Source organism: Gymnoscopelus braueri, assembly GCF_963280865.1.
Source record: "Gymnoscopelus braueri genome assembly, chromosome: 11".
In the NCBI taxonomy this organism is placed as follows: domain Eukaryota; kingdom Metazoa; phylum Chordata; class Actinopteri; order Myctophiformes; family Myctophidae; genus Gymnoscopelus; species Gymnoscopelus braueri.
In genome coordinates, this window is record NC_137613.1 from 13,316,109 (window position 1) to 13,340,225 (window position 24,117).

The 24,117-nt window shown below is 42.1% G+C and overlaps 3 protein-coding genes across 3 annotated transcripts in view; all 3 read right to left on the bottom strand.

Moving 5' to 3' along the window:
* Positions 1–24,117, bottom strand: part of LOC308096048 (peroxisomal ATPase PEX1-like) — a 643,221-nt gene that overhangs the window by 314,285 nt on the left and 304,819 nt on the right. The window lies entirely within an intron of this gene.
* Positions 1–24,117, bottom strand: part of LOC308094815 (uncharacterized protein) — a gene marked incomplete at both ends in the record, with an annotated part of 256,728 nt that overhangs the window by 212,413 nt on the left and 20,198 nt on the right. The gene's annotated exons all lie outside the window — the stretch shown is intronic.
* On the bottom strand, positions 771–4,475 carry LOC308095919 (butyrophilin subfamily 2 member A2-like). The gene is made up of 3 exons (XM_080443082.1): positions 4,455–4,475; positions 4,174–4,200; positions 771–1,598 (listed from the first exon to the last, which is right to left on the bottom strand). The coding sequence occupies exons 2-3, from the start codon at positions 4,193–4,195 to the stop codon at positions 1,267–1,269; spliced, it is 354 nt and encodes a 117-aa protein (XP_080299208.1). The 5' UTR covers positions 4,196–4,200; positions 4,455–4,475; the 3' UTR covers positions 771–1,266.

Here is a 24,117-nt window from a genome sequence, read left to right on the forward strand (position 1 = left end):
GAGGTGGAGGGAATTTGAAAACAAGCAGCTGAACACACCGCTTAGACAGCGAAGTACGTAGACTGAACAGAGAACAGAGGCTGCTTAAATGAACCTCCAGAGTTGCACTGTGGGTATGAGGGCGTGAGTGAGTTAACTGTAGCAAACGAGATGACAGGAGTTTGACACGTACTGACTTAAAGGAGTACGACTGAATTACTATACGAATGGGGGGGTCCGGGGAGTATGAATGAATATTATAAACATACTGCCCTCCGTGTCTACATGAACTATCGTGTCACTGGATTTATTTTACAAAGTAATATCTTGCTTCATTAATCATAATGATTCAGCATTCTAATTACAACATTCTAATTTCATTTGTGAAGTGACTAAATGTCAGCTTAGAGATACAATTCTACACTATATTATATAAGAGTGAAACATTTTCATCTGCTATGACAGATTGGTTTATAGTAAAATGACGAGTTTCATAGTAAAAAAGTGTTCAGTACTTGAATCAATCTATTGTCTGATGTCAAGATGATTTGCTATTCATGTCAACTGTTTCTGCAGTCCATGCCATTTATTATTAACCAGCCTTGTGGGCACCAACTTGTCATATTTTGAATGTTTGCACAAAACGTTCACCTCCACACTACTCAGGAATCAACTTTATCCTCCATAATAATCTTCTGATTCATTCATTTAATCTTCCTCAGTATGCCATCATTTATATCTGGTATTAACATGCATTCTATATCTGTATATGTTAAGGGAGAGCACATGTTAGTGCAATATGTAAACACATAGAAACACATGAAAGTTACAGAGTGCAGCTTAAAGGCAGGTACAGACAGCAAGACCTTAAAGTGGTCTGGGGGTCATCTGATCGTTAAGCATAACACACTGCAGGAGTTTATTTCTTGAAATCGGCTGTCATATATCGTTGTGGTTTTCACACTATATGATTGATCCCCGACAAGGGCTGACACACTGCAGGATAGTTCACTAGGATGCTATCTCCAGAGTCAGACCCAATACATACATTTGTGTTTATTCCAATTCATTTTAATCGACGTATCCCGTGATATGCCTCTCTCCCTCTCCCCCTCTCTCTCCCTCTCTCTCTCGCACGTCAAGTGCGCTGAAGTCAGTGACAGCGTTGCCATGTCCGCTTATTATAAGCGACTTTGGGATACTTTTTCTGTAAAGTTGCTTGAAAGGACATACAAGGTTTACACCCGACATCTAAAATATCACGGTTGATAATGCAGTGACAGTAGGTTACTTACCTGTTAATCCCACGGCAATCTCCTCCTCCTGTTCTCCATGTTTGACCTGACAGATGTAAACTCCTTTATCTGTATCTCTGTAGTCTCTCAGTGTCAGAGACACATTGCCTTTCTGCAGATCCTGGATGTTCAGGGTCAATCTGCCCTCGTAGCCCCTCCCCTCTATCACCTGACCATTCTTATAAAGGTAAATACACTCTGACTCCTTAAACCACCTGATTGTCATGGAAGACGCGCTTGTCTCAGGAGAGAGGTGACAGGGGAGGGTGACATTATCACCTTTCCAACCCCCGGCCAAGCCTTCAGTGATGAGTTTAAAGTCACCTGGAGTGAAGAAAAGACACAGTTAGTGAAGAAAGAATTACTGTTCATTTAAACTTAACCAGAATTAAGAAGACATGCAGTGATGTAACCAACACTTTACAATGACACCGCCCAAAACACACACACACACACACACACACACACACACACACACACACACACACACACATTGCAAACAGATCTACTAGTTCACGTTGTGAGCTTGTAGATCAGCAATGTTTCTCTACCTTTGTGTGACACTGTAGTATGATGAAGTAGGGCATTGATTTATGAAAAAACATAAAAAGTTTAAGTATAGAGATACAAGGTTTCTGACTCAACAGGGAGGATCTACATGGTCAAAACGTTGCCCTTATAATACACTTGTTATGGAGCTTTAACCCACTAAGACCAGGAAAGCATCTGTCATTTTAGATTTTAACCATTTTAACCATTATCTTATACTTTGGCTATTCAAAAATAGCAGATCTACAAGCTATGAGCTTGTAGATCTGCTACTTTTTTAGAAAAATCTGGCACATTTTGTGCAAATCTTTGAATATATATATTATAAAGTGAACATTTGTAACTCAAATCTTTGCTTCTAGATTTCTAAATCTTTTTGTTGTTGAAAAAGCGTATGTTGCTCTAATCAGTGGTTCTCAAACCTTTTCATGTCAAGGGCCCCCAAATTGACATGTATTTGGCCGAGGACCCCCATCTCAAAATATGTTCTTCCAGGGACCCCCCATGGAAGCAAAGATTTGAGTTAAAAATGTTCGCTTTAAAAAACAATATATATTCAAAGATTTGCACCAATTTTCACGATGTTTCAAAAATAGCAGATCTACAAGCTCATAGCACGGCACTCGGTGCCGCGCTATGAGCTTGTAGATCTGCTAATTTTTGAATAGCCAAAGTATAAAATATGGATAAAGTGGTTACACAGATGCGTTCCTGGTCTTAATGGGTTAACTCAGTGTTTTCTTATTTATTATATTTGACCTCTCTTTGATTTGTGCCTTTTTATCTTCAGCAGACTGAAGAACACTTTCCTCCCCCAGGCTATAAGACTGATAAATAAGAAACAACAATGAACATCTTCTGTGGTATTACGGCCTTGTATGCTGTTTGTTTTTAACTGTTTTTAACTGTTTTTAACTGTTTTTAACTGTTTTTAACCTGTTACTATGCATGACATCCTGTCACATTCAGGGAATGTTTTGGAAAAGTGGATATATTTTACACATTTCCTGGCAAAACTTTCAAAGGGATTTGATACTATATGACATGACCTCCAATTACAGCAATTAATTATTGGCTGAGAACACATAAAGGATGAAAATGTTGACACACACACACACACATCTTTAATCTGCTAACCCAAAGCATATTTTTTTGGATCAACAATACATTTATTTTCGAGGGCTTTAACCCATTAAGACCGTGATAGCATCCGTGTGTCATTTTTAGATTTCTTTGGCCATTAAAAAATAGCAGATCTACACGCTCATAGCGCGGCACAGAGTGCCGCACTATGAGCTTGTAGATCTGCTATTTTTGATAAATCGTTCACATTTTTTACTCAAATCTTTGATTCTACAAATGCCTTCTAAATATTTTTCCCATGTTTTTTTTTCCAAAAATAGCAGATATACAAGCTCATAGCGCGGCACTCGGTGCCGCGCTATGAGCTTGTAGATCTGCTATTTTGGAATAGCTCAAAGACATCTTAAAATGACACATAGATGTGTTCCCGGTCTTAATGGGTTAATGTAAGAAATGACAGATGAACTCCAGGGCTATTCATAAAACATCCAGGTCTATAATAGCACCGGACGCCCTCCCCCAACGACACCCATGCTGTTACATACAACAACATACAGTCATTGTGTTTATTTGTCTAATTGCCAAGCAGCATCTTAATCCACTGACCAATAACAGTGTGCTCACGTGAAGCCCCGCCCCTTGTCCTGAATCTCACCTGATCACCCAAGAGGAAGTAACACTGTTTTAGTAGTTTACTAGTAAGCAGTGGTGTAAAGTAACTAAGTACATTTACTCAAGTACTTTACTTTTTACTTCTACTCCACTACATCTCAGACACACATATTGTACTTTTACTCCACTACAATTATTTGACAGCTTTAGTTACTAGTTACTTTGTATATTGTATATTTTATTACATTATAAAATATGCATTAACCACTTTAGAACCATTTTTTACCTAGGGTGTTTGAAAAAAGCCGATCTACAAGCTCACAACGCGTCGCGACGCGTTGTGAGCTTGTAGATCTGCTATTTTCAAACATTTTTGTACTTTTACTTTTGATACTTTAAGTGCATTTTGATACCAATACTTTTGTACTTTTAAATTTAGAATTCCGGACTTTTACTTGTAACAGAGTACTTTATACTTTTACTTAGTAAAAAACATTTGAGTACTTTTTCCACCACTGGTAAGTAGCTAGTTTTGTTACCATCAGACACTACACAAAGTATTAATACTCAGCACTAAAGTCTCACTCGTATTTGCCATCACCATATTTGTCATCTATCAGGAAAAAAAGGGGGAAAAAACTGTGTTGTGACCTACCATGACCTCCGGCCTCTGCCATGTCTCCTGTATAGAAGAGAAATAACCAAATTACCACACCTAACATTCATCACATTTATCTGTAGGCTACATAGTTTGTGATTTGTGAGCTGCAAACTTCTTCATGAGAATGGAGATTACTTTCTTTGCACTTGGTCACAAGTAACCAACAGTTTGTACCGACTGTTGTTTCCTGCTCACAAACCCTGAAACCTACAGTGGTTCTGCAGCCAGATTTCTTCATTATTAAAAGGTTGAAAAATGTTAAGAGAATCTCTTACCTTTCACTGCTTGGCATACGCTTTAGACTTGGAAAAACTAATTCATACAAATCCTCACACATTACTGACTCCTATACAACTAACCAGCGTGAACACAAGTGAGAGATTAATGTCAGTTCCTCATTGACACTGGCCGCCGGGAGGGGCGGGACAATCCCCGGTGGCCTGCCGTCTGATTGGCCTGCGTGGCCTGTCTGTCAGGCCAGGCAGGCAGGCTCCAGGCAGCGCTTAACCTCACGTCACCAGACTTTCCACCCACTGGCTGTGCCTGAGGAGCAGCATTCCTGATGGGACCTGGCAGTGAGACAGACAAGACTTAGTCCATGAGCCAGACAAGATTTCATTATCGAAAGAGTGGGCAAAACCATACCTATATTAAATTGTTTGTAGGGTCAATATAAGTAAATAAATATATGATAACCTTTCCACAGGAGCAGCTTTTTCATATTTATCACACATTTTGTTATTTTCCCCTGACAGGTGAAAAAATGACAAAATGAAAATGAAATTTGCTATCATAATGAAACTTCCACAGTTGATTACTTACATTCTGAAATTGTATATTTTAATATGCAAATTAGGCATTAGGAAAATATGCCAGAATTTGCATAACTTTCCAGAATCAACATTGGAACATTGGACAAAGCCAGAGTCAACATTCTTATTTAATTTTGTTAAGATGTTGGAGGAGTCAAAGGTTTTTAACGAGGGAATATTCAATATCTGGCTCAATTTTGGGGCTCTGGCTCATGGACTAAATGCCCAATTTGCATATTTAAGTATACAATTTCAGAAAACTTGTAATACGATAAATCATTGTCTTCATGTAAGTCATCAACTGGGGAAGTTTCATTATGATAACTAATTTGGTCATTTTTTTCACCTGTCATGTACGTATGGGGAAAATAACAAAATGTGTGATAAATATGAAAAAGCTGCTCCTGAGGAAAGGTCATCATATATTGATTTACTTATATTGACCCTATAAACAATTTAATCTAGGTATGGTTTTGCCCACTCTTTTCATAATCATTGCTCAATTTTGGGGCTCTGGCTCATGGACTAAGTAGACAAGAGCCCACAGTAAGGAAAGAACTGCAAGCACAATGTTAAGATCACTGATGGAAACACTTCACACAGGGTGGCATGTGGTTCACAACCTTTTGGATCAGGGCCCACTTGAACATATCAAAAGCCATTACTGCCGCCGTGTTAAGTGGTCAGATGGGTGGGCCGTGTGCATTTTCAGTGCACGATTATTTTAATGATCAATCAATCAATCAAATCGTGTTCTGGCTTGGATCAATAGAACTTACTAGTATGCTTTAAGTTCCAATTTATCAGGTTTTCAAGAAAAAAATACCATCATTGTTTTTTTCACAGTAATCTTTTAATATTGATGATATTATCTTTAAAATCTTAGTGTTTTGACAGTTATGCAATACCCTTGCGGCTCAGCTGTGGGAGGTTGGGAATCGCCGGACTATAGACATCCTTCATCATTCTCCTTGTTCAGGTTTTGGTACCAAGTCCCAGATGAGGAAAGAAACAAGGAGATGTGTGGCCGTCTGTCCCCCAGGAGCTACCAGAGGAGCTGCTACACATCCAGGTGCACCAACCATCTGAAGAGCATCTGCCAGAGAACCCAGGGAACCCTGCAGTGATGGACAGAGGAAGATGGAGGACACCTAGCTCTGGTCCATAGCGTTATGAGAACTCCTAACGCTATGGACCAGAGCTAGAGGACACCTAGCTCTGGTCCATAGCTTTATGAGAACTCCTAACGCTATGGACCAGAGCTAATTAGAGGACACCTAGCTCTGGTCCATAGCGTTAGGAGAACTCCTAACGCTATGGACCAGAGCTAGAGGACACCTAGCTCTGGTCCATAGCGTTAGGAGAACTCCTAACACTATGGACCAGAGCTAGAGGACACCTAGTTCTGGTCCATAGCGTTATGAGAACTCCTAACGCTATGGCCCAGAGCTAGAGGACACCTAGCTCTGGTCCATAGCGTTATGAGAACTCCTAACGCTATGGACCAGAGCTAGAGGACACCAGACAAGAGGAGAGGAGACTACACAGTAAACATCCTGAGTGTTAAAGGAACACTTTGTCCATGTTGCACCCAAATCCCACTTTAACCACGTAAACCCTCTATACTTAGTGAAACGGACCTGAGTTACAACTATTAGTAGGCTCTTTTCTGAAATGTTTGAAAATAGCAGATCTACAAGCTCACAACGGGTCGCGATGCGACGCGCTGTGAGCTTGTAGATCGGCTATTTTCAAATAGCCTAGGTATAAACATAGGGTTAAAGTGGTTAATGTATGTTTTTTAATGTAATCTGCAAAGTAACCAGTAACTTAAGTTTTCAAATAATTGTAGTGGAGTAAAAGTACAATATATGCCTCTGAGATGTAGTGGAGTAGAAGTAAAAGTATAGACAATTGTAAATACTCTGGTAAAGCAAAAGTACCTCAAAATTGTACTTAAGTACAGTACTTGAGTAAATGTACTTAGTTACTTTACACCACTGCACGTGGCCCACCCATCTGAGCACTGAACACTTAGTGGTCAGATGGGTGGGCTTTCACTATCAAGATTTTCAAGTGGGACCTGATCTAGAAAAGGTTGTGAACCACTGCTCTTACCACAATACTGAAGACACATCCATTACACCTAAACTGTATTCTGAGGCTGTTTGTTTACATTAGTAACGATATCGACATTTTGATTTACGGTAGGTTAATAAAGTTCCAAATAGCATATTACATCCACAAATCTAAATCTGTAGGACTGTACAGTATGTGAATATAATCCTAATTTACGGTTATACATTCAAAACAATCCCGGATTGGGCCTTTAACCGTTTATGCTCTTTATTATACGTTGTGGTATGATGGTGTCGCAAGGCGAAAATAGCAGATTAACAAGATCTACTTGTGATCTGCAAGCTCACAACACAATGTGACGTGTGTAGTTCTGTTTTTTCCCCGCCTATGATGACCCCTGAATTAAACTATAGCTGAGATACCTGAAATACTAATCAATTCAATGAACCAAATCACGAATCTGCACACTTGCTGCAGATTACCCTGAAGGATTGCATGAATATCAATGAACAGAATGCTTGCATGAAGTTAATATGAACATTAAACATTCTTCAAATGTGTGTTTTGTAGAAGGTCATTAGTTTAAGTTACTTCCTTTTAAGCCCAAATAAAAACAAAAGAGTATAAAGAGAAATAACTAAGGTTATAATAAGTAGATCTACATATCTGATATCAAAGTGTTATTCCAGTACAGCACAGGTCAGGTGCTTCAGACTCACTGGTTAGAAAATCTAAATTTTAGAACAGCTTTAGGAGGCTCTAGATGCACATACTTAGAAGTGGAGTGAATGTGAGGTAGTTGTGATGCTGTTACTATTGGCTTGCTTATGGTGGTGGTGTGCATACGTGCATGTGCACATGTGTGCATGAATGCTTTGACCCAAATATTCTCTCTCTCTCTCTCTCTCTCTCTCTCTCTGATATGTGGAAAAACAGGAAAGACCGCCCAGATGCGACAAGTTGACGGCGCTGATGCGCGTATCCGGGTTCAGCACTGTTGAACTATCACCCGGCAGTGATAGCGCACCAACCAAGAGGACAGATACGTCCTGTGTTCACTCCACTGGGCGGGTTTGTCACTTGTAGTTTTCTTGAAGGGGGAATGCAAGGCAGACGATCCAGAACAAACATATAACACATGCACTCGTACTTCAATACATAAACATCCTTATTTATTTGTGGTGAATGGCCTGAATACTTTGCACTGTTTAGTTTACCCCATCTGAATAGCTTATGTGAGCATAATAAAGAATAGCAGAATAATAAATTAAATTACTATCCAAAATAAATGATAAGTTAGCCTACTTGAACCCTCTATTCTCAGTCAAAACTGACCTACATTTCTCGGACGCTTTTTTTTCTGTCAACACCAAATATTTTTGCCAAAACTAGCCGATCTACAACCGACGCGTTGTGAGCTTGTAGAACCGCTATTTTTGGCTTATGTTCCCCCTATGCTGAGGTTAATGCTATTCATAATAATGTAATGGTGTTTTCATTTTGTCAAGGTGCACTAATGTTTTCATATTGCTGGATAATATGAATATCTTATATTGCAGGTGTATAATGTTTTCATGTTGAATAGTGTACATTCCTCTGTCCTCACTTGTATAATAGCTCTAGTCAAAGAACTACACATCCGGAAAAACGGCACTTTGTTGAAACTGCCGACCCATTTCGGACCAATTAAATGAAGCATAGCGTTAGTTCATGCAGGACACGGAAGTCGTGCACGCCAAAGCTGTAACCAGCGGTCAGTCAGCTGATGTGAACATCAGCTTTCTATTCCCCATTCACAGCTCAGCTGGTCATTACGTCACTCACTCACTCATACTCCAATCACAGCTCACACATTAGCAACAGGGTTCCTTTAAATACGGTTCGAATTCTCTAGGTCTCTGCTGGTCTTGCTGCTTGACCACTTCTGCTAAGCTGCCTCCTCCACCCCAGCCTCCACCTTTTTGATTATAGTCTGGCATAGGCTCAAATACTTGTGATTATCATGTATATCTGCTTGTTTAAAGTCTGCATAGGCTAAAATACTGGTGATTATCATGTATATCTGCTAAATCATCTATTATGTCAATATACTGCTTATTGTTCACATTGTATCCCTATGGGGATTTGCTTAAGCATTCTCTGAATATATGCTTAGCAGGCTGCTTCGACAAAATTCAGTGAATATTCTCCCAAGAGCGGAGCTTTAACGCCAAGCTTAACTGTATTCCATTTGTGGCAATAAATGGTGAACTTAATCTACTAAGACGAGAGTGTTTCTGATTGAAATGTCGGTAGGTCAGTATCTCACCTACTTAGACCAATCAATAGTCTGATTAACCGTGATAATGTCCCATTCAGTGCATTGACAGCATCCGTAGCTGGTGAACTGCTCATCGCTATGAGTTTGTAGATCTGCTATTTCTTTAATAGCCAAAGAAATCTTAAAATGACACAGATGCGTTCCCGGTCTTAATGGATTAAATATAAAGTTATAGAACCACAGTGTGTAGAACAGTGTATTGTACTCACAGGCTGCTGTATATGAGCTCCAGTCAGCCTTGCTGAGAGAGGCTCTGGTGGTCAGCAGAGCTGAGGTCAGAGGTCAGATGAGACTGACTGAGCAGCAGGCCTGATCCACTGAGTCACCTGCTGACCACTGTCCTGATGACACTGAACACACACACACACAACACAGTTACACACTGTCCTGATGACACTGAACACACACACAACACAGTTACACACTGTCCTGATGACACTGAACACACACACACCACAGTTACACACTGTCCTGATGACACTGAACACACACACAACACAGTTACACACTGTCCTGATGACACTGAACACACACACAACACAGTTACACACTGTCCTGATGACACTGAACACACACAACACAGTTACACACTGTCCTGATGACACTGAACACACACAACACAGTTACACACTGTCCTGATGACACTGAACACACACAACACAGTTACACACTGTCCTGATGACACTGAACACACACAACACAGTTACACACTGTCCTGATGACACTGAACACACAAACACACAACACAGTTACACACTGTCCTGATGACACTGAACACACACACAACACAGTTACACTGTCCTGATGACACTGAACACACACACACACACACACACACACACACACACACACACAGTTACACACTGTCCTGATGACACTGAACACACACACACACCACAGTTACACACTGTCCTGATGACACTGAACACACACACAACACAGTTACACACTGTCCTGATGACACTGAACACACACAACACAGTTACACACTGTCCTGATGACACTGAACACACACACAGTTACACACTGTCCTGATGACACTGAACACACACACAGTTACACACTGTCCTGATGACACTGAACACACACACAACACAGTTACACACTGTCCTGATGACACTGAACACACACACACACAACACAGTTACACACTGTCCTGATGACACTGAACACACACACAACACAGTTACACACTGTCCTGATGACACTGAACACACACACACAACACAGTTACACACTGTCCTGATGACACTGAACACACACACAGCACAGTTACACACTGTCCTGATGACACTGAACACACACAACACAGTTACACACTGTCCTGATGACACATGAACACACACAAACAACACAGTTACACACTGTCCTGATGACACTGAACACACCACAATTACACACTGTCCTGATGACACTGAACACACACACACAACAGTTACACACTGTCCTGATGACACTGAACACACACAACACAGTTACACACTGTCCTGATGACACTGAACACACACACACAACACTACACACTGTCCTGATGTAGGGGTGTTCGATATTGTGATAACTATCGTCGCGACGATAGAATGTCCCCACGATATGGGTTTTCAGAGATATCATACATATCGTCATACAGGGAGTTACTTAGTTATAGAACGTGCACTCGCTGTTTTATTACATTTTTTGTTTTTTTGTATTTTATAAGGCAAAATACTTGTCTAAAAGGTCCAAAAAATGTCCTTGCGGTCTTGTTTCCATTGAGGTCCTGTGAGTGCACAGTCTATGATTTGCAGTTCTATTCCTTCATTTATACTTCTGTAGTACGACGGTTTCGTTCGCCAAAAAGAACAGATCTACAAGCTAACAACGCGTCTCTCCCATGAGCATTTGCAGCTTGAAGATCTGTTGTTTTTATCAGACACGCTCCCAAAGTCCCCGCCCCCTTTCTTCTTGCCAGCAACTGGGGAAACCCTGTCGACACGGCTGACCGCACTCACCGCAGTTACCGCACTACAACAACAATGGACGACGAGTCAGAATTAGATGAGGAAGAATTAGTCCCCAAAAAGAAGTTCACGGCTGTTGTATGGAACTATTTTGGATTTTCCACAACAGACAAGGACCAAACAAACGTAATTTGCAGAATTTGCTAAAAAGAAAATCTGAAAGCGACAGATGGCAGCACGTCGGGCTTACGAGACCATCTCAAACGCAAGCACCAGAGAGAGCATGCAGAGACTGTATCAATACAAGGTCCCCCGCGTGTGAATAAGAAATGTACCGGCGCAGGGGCACCACATCCAAAACAAACCACCATAACAGAGGCATATGATAAAGGGGTTTCTTATGAAAAGGAAAGCAAACGGTGGAAAGACATAACTGAAGCGGTGGCGTTTTATGTGGCCAAGGATATGCATCCAATTAAAAGCGTGGAAAACAGAGGTTTCGTGAGGCTGATGAAAACCATTGATCCACGCTACGTGGTGCCCGCTCGCAAATATTTTTCTAAAAAGGCATTCCAAAAATGTACACTGAATGCCGAGAGAAGGTACAACAGCTGGTTCAAAACGCCCAGTTTTTTGCTACAACCAGTGATTTATGGTCTAGCCGCACGTCAGAACCATATATGAGTCTCACCATTCATTTCATTCACAAGTGGAAGCTGCAAAGTGCATGTCTTCAAACGATATACTACCCAGTAGATCATACAGGGGACCTAATTGCAGCTGGCCTAAAAGACTTACTTGAAGGCTGGGGACTGAAAGAGGAGAACATGACCTGCATGACCACAGACAGTGGAGCAAACATGGTTAAGGCGTTGGATGTTAACAAGTGGACTCGCCTGGCGTGCTTTGGCCACAGACTTCACCTGGCCATCGGTGAGTGAAACAAGTAGATTTTTGCCACCGTCTGTCATTCAGATAAGGTCGGGAGTTAATTCATAATAATACTACAAACAAATATACGTTTCTTCATTGTGTGTGTGTGTGTGTGTGTGTGTGTGTGTGTGTGTGTGTGTGTGTGTGTGTGTGTGTGTGTGTGTGTGTGTGTGTGTGTGCATAATGCATTTCAATAAAATATATAAAAATCTACAAAACAAGTAAAAAGAAAAAAATACAATTCAAAATATAAATAGTCTAATGAAAATGTGAATTAAAATGTATTGTGTGATACTGTGATTAACCAATTTAAAAATATTTAGTAGTGATAATAAATAGTGTAAAATGTAATTCACAAGCTAGGCCAAACTGTCCCTATGTTTTAGTGTTGTGCAAAATAGTTGGCATATGTTAAACCAGATTGATTAATACATCTTCATCTTCTATTCCTTAGAAAAAAGTGCCAAAGATGGTCGTGTTGATCGCACAGTGTCCATCTTGAAGAAAGGGGTTAGTGCATTCTCCTTCAGCTGGAAGAAAAAGAGGGAGTTGGCTTTTCTTCAACAGGAGTATAAGCTGCCAAAGCACAAACTCATGACCGACTCACCAACTCGATGGGGTTCCAAACTCGCCATGATTGAGAGAGTACTAGAACAGGAAAGGGCCTTTTCTGAGATCCTTAAGGCAGACAAGAAGACAAAGTGTTTGGTCCCTGGATACAACAAAAAGGATGTGATGGAGTCTGTAGTGATGGCCCTGGGTCCACTACGGGACTTCACAGATGCACAGGTGAGGACTTTGTGGGTTTATTTACATTGTTTTATTATTTATATTTTTTTAATTAGAAAAGTGGCAATACAATCAATAGAACTCAATATACAAAATAAATACAAAAATAAATAACCTGCGTGCTATTTGTCCTCTTTTTTTCTTTCCTTTTTAGGCGAGGACTATGTGAGTGTGTCTTATGTAAAGCCAGTGCTTCACCTGTTCAAAGACAACCTCTTGAAACCGAATGATGACGACACAGACCTCTCAAGAGAAATGAAGACGACCATTCTCGACTACCTCACTGACAAATATAAGGATCCCAAAACTGATGAACTGCTGGATATGGCTTCACTTGTTGATCCAAGGTTCTAGACACAGTACATTGACAGTGACAAGACAGAGAAGATACAAGCCATAGCTGTGTCCGAGCTTGAGTCCTTGCTGACTGTCACTGTACAAGCACAGCATCCCGCAGCATCAGCTCAGCCCAGTTCATCTACCTCCACATCACAGAGCCTGGCCCCTGAGGCAGAAGAAACGCAGAGGCAGGGGGGGCCCCACCAAAAGAAAGCTAAGACAACACTGGCCAGCTTTTTGAAGACCTCTGTTGCAACTGCAGTAGGCGCATCTTCTTCTCCATCCCTAAAAGAAGCAATAGAGGGAGAATTGAAGTCCTACCTGTCCATAGTAAATGCAGACAGTGAAATAGATCCTCTTGAATGGTGGCAAAAACATGAGGCAAACTTTCCAAGGGTGGCTAGAAAGTATCTCTGCATTCCGGCAACAAGTGCTCCCTCAGAGAGGGTGTTCAGCACTGGTGGCAATATTGTCACATGTCAGAGGGCAACTCTCAAGCCAGAGAAAGTTGACAAACTGATTTTCCTGGCAAATAATCTGTGACTGTGTTCTGTCATACAAAAAGACATTTTTTAAAAAGTAAAACAAAGTAAAAAATGCTATAAAAAATATTTTTAAAAAAATGATGTGAAAGAGCTAAAGCTAGTTAAAGCTAAATACTAGTTTAAAACTTTGTTTTCAATTTTCGGCAAGTTCCAAGCATAGTTAGTAAAGGAAGTCTGTGCAGTGTGTCAATCAATCGTGCCTTGCCACGATTCTTTTTTTCTTTATTCACTTTCATAAAAAGCTCTTTTAGACAGCGTTTTTTCCTTGATGAAAGGAAGATTGTATGAATATAGCCTGTGTGTGTGTGTGTGTGTGTGTGTGTGTGTGTGTGTGTGTGTGTGTCAGACAGTATTGCACTTTATTCTGTCTTGGTTGGTTCTGTTGGCTTATGTTATTTTATCAATAGGTTTTATATTGTTTTTCCCTTTTGAAACAGATGTTCATGCTGAAGTCTTTGATTGCACTAAGTTCAAGTCTAAAGTTTACATTTTAATTGTTTGTGTAACAGAGGTTTACTGTTACTGCTTCTGAGGACTGTATTTCTGTTAGGCTGGCTATTCTATACTATTGACCGTCGCAAGTGCTATTGACGGCAGGCCCGGATATGGTCCTTAATCACCCACCTTGATGTGGTGAATAGGCCTGATATTTATATAGGTATTATATTACTATTATTGCTATTACTACTTATGACTGCCGACGCTTGCCATCTGACGGCGTCGTAGCATTTATAAGTAGGATATGATGTCATGCGTCGTAAGACTACGTCAGGGACGTAGTGCCGTATCGCTGTCGTCATCTTCGTAACAGTTTGGCACTGACTTTTCCTCATTGATGTCGTACTCAGAATCAGAATCAGTTTTATTGTCACATCACAGGTTTACAAGGTAAAAAAATGGGTGAAATTATTTTTTGTACATCGTTCCCATCGCAACGTTAATTTCCATAGAAAGAAGAGGGGGGGGGAGAAGAAGAGGGTGGGGGGCAAGTGGGAAGGAGATCAAAACAAGAGAGCAACAGAAGGCCAGACAAGTTATCTACATATTTACAAATTACCTGAGATAGTAAAAAAAAACTAAATAAAATAAACTAAGGTGCCTGAGCATAGCAGCAATGTATTGTATACTGTGCATGTTATACTTATACTGTGCATGATAGACAATGGACGTTAAGGTGCTTAGAGGAAAAGGAGCACAATAAAAAAAGACCAAAAAAGTCAGTGCGTTATACAAGGGATTAAGGTGCAAAAGGTCAGTGCGTGTCCACCTAGAGTGGACTGACCCTAGTATAATCCGCAAGTAGCTCCATGAGGGAGTGCAACAAAAAGTCATTTGTACCTGGTGTAGTCCACAGGTGTGTCCGAGGGGGGGCTAAAGTCCAAGTCATTGTCCCTGGTATAATCCACAGGTGTGTTCAGGAAGAGCCAGAAAAGTCTGCGCCGCCTGTTGTCAGGCTGCTGAACAAGGCCTATGCCTCATTCAGTCTTATGCCCCATTCAGCATTCTGACAGCAGCCGGATTGAAACTACACCAGAACCTGGTGGTGGAACTCTTGATACTGCGGTAGAGCCCCTTGCCCGGTCGCGGTCGTTGTAGGGGGTTGAACAGTCTGTGACTTGGGTGGTGCTTGTCCTTGATGATGCGCTTGGCTTTGACCACGCACCGCTTTTTGTACAGTTCCTGGAGCGCTGGGAGCTCGATTCCCATTATCCGCTCTGCCGATCGCACTACTCGTTGTAGGCTGATCTTTTCTCGGGCAGTGCAGTTCCCGTACCAGGCCGTGACACAGCCTGTTAGGATGCCTTCAACAGAACTGTTGTAGTACAGCCTGAGGATGCGACGTCCTACTCCGAGCTTCTTCAGGCGGCGGAGCCAGTACAGTCGCTGCTGAGCCTTTTTCCTCACGTGTGTGGAGTGCGTCTCCCATTTGAGGTCCTCCTCGATGTGTACTCCGAGGAACTTGAACTCGCTGACCCTTTCCACTGCAGCACCGTCGATGAGGATGGGCGCATGGTCTCTCCGCGGCCTCCTGAAGTCCACGATCAGTTCTTTGGTCTTGTCGACGTTAAGAGAGAGGTTGTTCTCTCGGCACCAGCGTGCCAGTGATTTGATCTCCTCTCTGTAGTCAGACTCGTCGTTGTTGACGATTCGGCCTATCACTGTCGTGTCGTCCGCGTACTTTATGATGGTGTTGGAGACATGTGTGGCTATGCAGTCATACGTGTACAGGGAGTAGAGGAGAGGGCTCAGCACGCATCCCTGGGGTGCTCCGGTGTTGAGGGTCAGGGGGTCGGATGTGATGCTGCCCATTCTCACCACCTGATGTCGGTTGGACAAGAAGTCCTGTATCCAGTCGCACATGCTTGGGTGTAGCCCTAGGTCTCTGAGCTTTTTGTCAAGTATTGCTGGGACAATGGTGTTGAATGCTGAGCTGTAGTCCACGAACAGCATACGTACATATTTGTCCTTCAGCAGCTTGTTGTCCATGTGCGAGAGGACGGTGTGGAGAGCCATGGCAATAGCGTCGTCGGTGGATCTGTTTTTGCGGTATGCATACTGCCACGGATCCAGCGAGGCAGGTAGCGTGGAGCTGATGTATTCCCTCACCAGTTTCTCGAAACACTTGCTGACGATCGGGGTGAGAGCAACAGGTCTCCAGTCGTTCAGGCATGTCACTTTGGCCTTTTTGGGAATGGGCACAATGGTTGACATTTTGAACCCTGCAGGGACCACAGCCAGGGAGAGGGAGAGGTTAAAGATGTCAGCGAAGACACCCGCCAGCTGGTCTGCACATGTCTTAAGGACCCGGCCTGGAATCCCATCAGGTCCGGCTGCCTTGTGGATGTTGACCCGTGTGAAGGCTGTACGCACTTCTCTCTCCGAGATGGTTAGAGGGTTCTCCTCTGCTGGTGCTGCTGATGGCCCCGCTTGGCTGCCGCGGTTGGAGCTGATCTCAAACCGGCCGTAGAAAGTGTTCAGTTCGTTGGGGAGGGAGGCAGGCGGGTTCACCTCGCTTCTGGTTCTTGTTTTGCAGTCTGTCAAGGTGTGTACCGCCTGCCATGTGCTCCTGATGTCGCCATTGCTGAGTTTGTCTTGCATACTCTCTTATGTTGTACTTAGTTATGTTTTTGTGCCTTGAATATTTTTTATTTTATTTAGCAAGAGAGTGCACTTGGTTGTGTTGTTAACATTTGTAGGCCTACGTCTACCTACTTGAACACTGAGGAATTGTTAATTCAGAGATTCATTGCATTGCAGAATTAATTAAAACCAGCGTTAAATGGTATTTTGGTCTAAATGGTCTGTTATCCCTTTTCTTTTAGTTTTTGTTACCTTGTAGGTGGTCGTACTGTTAAGTAACTTGAAAAATTACCATAATAACCAACATGAAAGATAATGGTGATATATATCGTCTATCGTGATATTTCTTGAAAAATATCGTGATAGTATTTTTTTCAATATCGAACACCCCTATCCTGATGACACTGAACACACACACACAACACTACACACTGTCCTGATGACTACCTTTTTTTTCACTGTAGAAAGCTAAATAAAAACTAAGCTATGATAACTAAAACTAAGACTAAATATATTGACAATTTTGTCAACAAAGAAATTTTATGTTGGCTGCGCTCGGGTGTTGCGCACTGAAAATAGCGAATCTACAAACTCACAACGCATCACGCTGCAACACGTTTGTAGATCGGCTATTTTCAGCCGATCTAAGTGTAAAATCAGCCATTACGATGCCATCAAGGCACCGCCAAAACACATTATGGTCGACTATATCTAGCTCATCTACCTTGGAGGTAGATGAGCAGCAGAGACCCGGGTACGGATCCCAGGGCATTACACACATCTTACATACAATAGGGTCATGTCAGAACTTGTCAGAATTGGACCCCCAAATTGATATGTATTTAGCCGCAGACCCCCATCTGAAAAGGTTTTGTGCCAGGGACCCCCAGAAGAGAAGATTTGTGTGCAAAAAGCACTTTCAATATTTTTCAAAAATGAATAGCCAACGTATAAAATACGGATAAAGGGGTTAAAATGATGGTGATGCTACTTTGAAAAACATTGCTTTTTGGGACCGGAAATTCCAAGATGGTGGATTTGAATTCGACGAAAAAGTGTCTTGAAAACGTGTCTGTAGAAACCAATGGGTGACCTCACTGTTCCCTTTGTCCATATTATATTACAGTCTATGGGTGTAACTCACATTGGCTCTCCTGTGGCTGCTCTTGATGGTTCTGATCTCCTGTAGGAGGCGCTCCATCTGCTCCTGGTTCAGCTCCTCAAAGCCCCTCTGGATGGAAGGCATGTAAGCCGGGGGGAGTCGTACCGAAAACCCTGTGAGGTCCTGGCTCATGGAGTTTGGACCAGAGACGCACTGAGAGTTCTGGGGTTTTAACAACAAAATAAGTTGTGTTACAGTGCCATCTAGTGGCTTTCTGGTATACGTGTGGTGCCTCTATGCATTCTAAAGGAGATGATAGTCAGTAATAGTTGCAGTGGTGGAAAAAAATAGCAGATATTATGAGCTTGTAGATCTGCTATATATTTTTTTTATCGTGAAAATGTGTGCAAATATTTGAATATATATCTATATCTATATAAGCGAACATTTGTAACTAAAATCTTTGCTTCTGAGGATTGTACAAATGTCTTCTAAATCCTAAAAGTTTTTCGAAAAAACTTATGTTGATATAATCAGTGGTTCTCAAACTTTTTCATGTCAAGGACCACCCAAAATGATATGAATTTGGCCACAGACCCCCATCTCAAAATATGTTGTTCCAGGGACCGCCGAGAAGCAAAGATTTGAGTTAAAAATGTTCGATTTAAACAATATATATATTCAAAGATTAGCACACATTTTTACGATTTTTCAAAAATAGCAGATATACAAGCTCATAGTGCGGCACTGAGTGCCGCATATGAGCTTGTATATCTGCTATTTTTGAATAGCCAAACTTAAAATAATGGTTAAAGTGGTTACACATATGTTTTTTAATGGGTTAAGTAAAAGTATCAGTACCTCAATTAACACGCTGTTAAAAGTAATATGCCTGCATTCAAAATCTTACTTGAGTAAAAGTATAAAGGTATGGTCTGCTAAATGTCTAAATTGTGGTATTGGTATCAAAATATGCTTACAAACGTAAAAAAATTGTCAAACTTCATCGACAATAGCAGATCTACAAGCTTACAACGCGTGAGCTTGTTCTACAAACAGCTCAGCAGTCTGCAAGACATTTCAGATTGAGAATTTAACCTTTACTTTTATGAAATTATCAGAGAATAATAGGGTTTTATGGCAGATGCTTCTGAACATGTATTGTATTGTTATTTTTGACTCATTCTAATTATCTTTAATCTTATAAAAAATCACACCCTGTGTGAAGTGGGCGGTGTCTTGCTAGCTAATCACAATACTGAATGGAGTCGATCAATCATGTACAAAGGATAAATACATTTATTGAAACACTCTTTATGATGGACAAAACCATAACTTGAAAAAAACCAAACCAAAAAACCAAAAACCAAACTTTGGTTTTTTTCAAGTTATGGTTGCTTATATAGGGCTATGCACATGTGTCATGTGACACTGGCCAATCACAGTCCTGAATAGGCTGTGATTGGCCAATCACAGCGCAGGATAATTCTACTAATTTCCTGGGCCCAGATCACAGCGCAGGAAAATGTACATTTTTCCAAATCTCACTTATAGGGGCGGTTTCACCGCCCAAAAATGACTGAAATCAGTAGTGGTGACTATAGGCCTCCGTTCTCCTCCGTTCTGATACTCCTGGACCTGTCTGCAGCGTTCGACACGGTGAACCATCAGATCCTCCTCTCCACCCTCGAGGGGATGGGTGTCTCAGGCTCTGCACTCTCCCTGTTTGCATCCTACCTGACGGGTCGCTCCTACCAGGTGATGCTGAGAGGGTCTGTGTCAGAACCACACAGGCTCACAACTGGAGTTCCCCAAGGCTCGGTTCTGGGTCCTCTTCTTTTCTCTCTCTACACTACATCTCTGGGTGCTGTCATCCACTCCCATGGCTTTTCCTAACACTGCTATGCCGATGACACCCAGCTGATCCTCTCATTCCCCCCCTCTGATACCCAAGTGGAGGCACGCATTGCTGCTTGTCTGGCTGACATCTCGGAGTGGATGTCGACAAACCACCTGAAGCTCAACCTGGACAAGACCGAGCTGATGCTCCTCCCGGGGAAGGGCTGTCCGCACCGAGACATGGCCATCACCATTGATAATGCTGTGGTGACCTCAACTCGGACTGCGAAGAATCTGGGTGTGACCCTGGACGATCAACTGACGTTCTCGGCAAACATCGCATCAGTGACAAGGTCCTGCAGATTCCTCCTCTACAACATCAGGAGGATTCGCCCCTTCCTCACGGAGAAGGCAGCCCAGGTGCTCATCCAGGCTCTCGTCATCTAAGGATAAGGATAATTCCTTTTAACAGGTCGTTCATGAAAGTCCTTGCGGTCTTGTTTCCAATGAGAACCTGTGAGCAATTGGGGTTAAGAGTCTTGCTCAGGGACAAATTTCATATCATCGGCACATATGCTGGGATAGCCTGGAATCGAACCTGGGGCAACCAGGGCCAGCTGGTTCCCTAGGCGGGCTCACTAACCACTCAGCTATGGCCGCCCCTTATCTCCCGCCTGGACTACTGCAACTCCCTCCTTGCTGGTGCTCCGGCATCTGCCATCAGACCTCTGGAGCTTGTTCAGAAAGCTGCGGCTCGTCTGGTGTTCAACCGCTCCAAGTTCTCCCACACAACCATCCTTCTCCGTTCTCTACACTGGCTCCCCGTAGCGGCTCGCATCCAGTTCAAAACCCTGGTGCTAGCCTATAGGGCAGTGAAAGGAACAGCTCCTTCTTACCTCCGGGCTATGGTCGATGCCTACACCCCTGCCCGACCACTTCGGTCTGCCACCTCGGGGCGACTGATTGCCTCGTCACTCAAGGGTCCTTCTGGCCGATCCACACGGTCACGACTCTTTTCTGTTCTGGCCCCACAGTGGTGGAATGAACTTCCCACTGATGTTAGGACAGCAGAGTCACTGCCCATATTTCGCCGCAGACTGAAAACCCACCTCTTCAGGAAACACTACCCTTCCTCTCTGCCTGACCTACTTATTTTTGCATAATCGTCATAATCGTTTCCATGTTGAAAAATGTTCATGTTTTCAAATATAAAAACATTTTGAAAGTATAAAATAATTAAATATGTCAGTAATGTCTTGAATGTTTAAGTCATATCTGCCCTGAGCAATGTGTGATTATGAAGCCTAAAAAGCAAACAGAAATGACATTTATATTCATATGTTTCATTGTTCAAAAACACAATTAAATGGTTAAAATCGCAATTATTTGAATGACAATTAATCATCAACTTAAATGTTGTAATGGTGACAGCCCTAGTGGTAACTGAGAACTTTAAAATCCATTTGTTCACAAATGCAGTGGTGTAAAGTAACTAAGTACATTTACTCAAGTCTGTACTTTTTTTAGGTACTTTTACTTTTATATTGTATTGTATTTCCAATTTTCAATACTTTTACTTCTACTCCACTATATCTCAGCAGTGTTGATTTTGACAGCAACATTTTGATTTAGTTTTAGTAAAAGTCTTTTGAATAAAATTCTGTTTAGTTTTAGTCATATTTTAGTCATCCGGATTGTTTTACTTTTACTCTAGTTTTAGTTGACTAAATATCATAAGGTTTTAGACTAAACGTTTTTTTTAAATGAACGTGGAATATGATTGTCACTTAGCTGCATGCCGAAAAAAGCCGATCTGCAAGCTCACAACGCGTCACGCTGCGACGCCTTGTGAGCTTGCAGATCAACTATTTTCGGTCTGTGACACCCACGTGCACCCATGATGAATTGTTTTAGTTCTACTGGATCTCTTCTCCACTATAGTCCCTCCCAAACATTTCAGTCTAGTTTTTATTTGTTGACGAAATTGTCATTATATTTAGTCATAGTTTTAGTCATCATAGCTTAGTTTTTATTTTGTTTTTGTCAGTAAAAAAAGGTAGTCGACGAACATTTTTCGTCATAGTTTTAGTCGATGAAATCAACCCTGCATCTCAGAGGCAAATATTGTGCTTTTACTCCATTACAATTATTTGAAAACTTTAGTTACTAGTTACTTTGCAGATATCCCTCTAAAGTGGTTCAAATATAAAAAATGTCCCGGTCTTAATGGGTTAAGAGGGAATGGTTAAGGAAGCAGAACCCAACCCCCAGTAGTACTGACGTGTGCGGTGCTGGCCGCCAGGCTGCCGTGTGCCGCCTCCAGCTGTCCGTTGTACAGCAGGGCTCTCAGGTCGGCTCCGGTGAAACGCTCCGTGGCGGCGGCCAGCTGCCCCAGGTCCACGTCATCGGCCAGGGGCAGGCCCGCGCTCAGAGCCCTGAGGATCTCCACACCATCCTCCTGAACCCGCCGCCAGAGGAAGAGACACACAGAGAGAGAGAGAAGGTTTTAAGGTGGTTATAGATCCACACCGAAGGCAGTTCATTTACATTAACCACTGACTTGAACCCTATAGCGTCTCTATAGAGGCTATGCGCGTGACATCATCGTACCCGGAAGGTATGCGGGAACGCCTACTGAGTGGGCAAAAACACTTTCTGGCCTTTACAGCCCCATACATCCAAACAGAAAAGTCCTATCTGATTGTATATAAACTACATTAAACTCACCAACATGGCAGCTGTACGGAAAGCTTGAATTATCCTCTTTCCATCTGCAAAGTCTGTGTTTCATAAAAATCCACCGTAGAGACATGTTATGAGCTACTTTCTGTCAATGAATTCCGTGCAGGTGATTATTTTTCTAAGTGTCAGAGTTTGGAAGCGCTCGTTTTACACTAACGCAACGTCCCGCTGCCTCCTGCATCATGTGACATTTAGAAACAGGTGGTACGCAGGACCGTTGAGTGATTTCCAACGAGCGCTTCCAAACTCCAACGCTCCATGCTGCTCAATGTTTCGCCACTCAGTCTAGATGAGGGGGGCGTGTTCCTTACTTCCTTCACAGGTTTTACCAATGATACTAATGAAGGCTCTGTTCCATTTAGTGTAGCACAGTGGTTCTCAAACCTTTTAATTTTAAAGGACCCCCCCCATAACTCTGAGAGTGTACAAATGGAACCAAATGGACCCGTAAGGGTCCATTTGGTTCCATTTGTACATCTTTTTTAAGGAGCCGTTTGGAACCCCCTCAACTTGGAACCATGAGGGTCCCTGGACCACACTTTGAGACCCACTGGTGTAGCAGAGTGTTTCCAGTGAGCCATTTATCAGCACCTTGTTTTTATCACTTTTATCAATTTTTTCACCATTTATCAGCACCATTGTTTCCAGCCTCACAATATCAGCACCCTGACTCTGTTTGACCAGAATGGAACAGAGCCTTCATTAGTATCATTGGGTAACACCTGTGAAGGAAGTAAGGAAGAGGCCCAATTTCTCTCCAAAATGGCTGCTGTGCATAGAGCTTATTCTGGGAGGCGCGAACAGTTGCTGATCTATAAGCTCACAACAATCTATAAAACTCATGATCTACAATCTATATAAGATCTATAGGCTCACAAAGCTTGTTAGGCGTCGCGATGCGTCTCGTTGTGAACTTATAGATGGGCTATAGCTTGGGCAAAGAGATGTGGTGTACAGGGGAAGTCCTGGGGGACAGCGGTCGACTAAGTATAAAGGGTTCATAATGTTTTAAGTTGTCTTCCACCTACTTTTTAAAAGTGTTCTACTATACCAACTGTTTTGTCTTTGTGAATCACTGTGTGACCTTACATGGTTTCTATGTTTCTGTCGGGTGGAAACTTCATCATTATGTCCAAAACTGTTACTTTTCAGGATTCACATTCAAAAGCATCAAAAGTAGCAGATCTACAAGCTCAGAAGGCGTTTTGTGTGACGCTGTAGTAAAGATCAAGTAGGGTTTTAAAGTAATGGATGATAAGAAGTTTCTGCCCGACAACAACGATATAATAAGCATGTTAAATGGTTGAAATATTAGTGTGCTAAAACAGTGATCATTATGAGTGGGTGTATGATATTAAACAGTACAGACCAGGTCCTGGGGAGGGCAGTAGAGGGACTTGTCCAGTCTACCAGGTCTCAG

What these genes read in the sequence shown, in the direction of transcription:
- LOC308095919 (XM_080443082.1), bottom strand. Translation starts at nt 4,195, where the DNA reads ATGGCAGAGGCCGGAGGTCATG. An exon ending in GGCAGAGGCCGGAGGTCATG is followed by an intron (nt 1,599 to 4,173) that starts GTAGGTCACAAC and finishes TCTTCACTCCAG; the next exon opens with GTGACTTTAAACTCATCACT.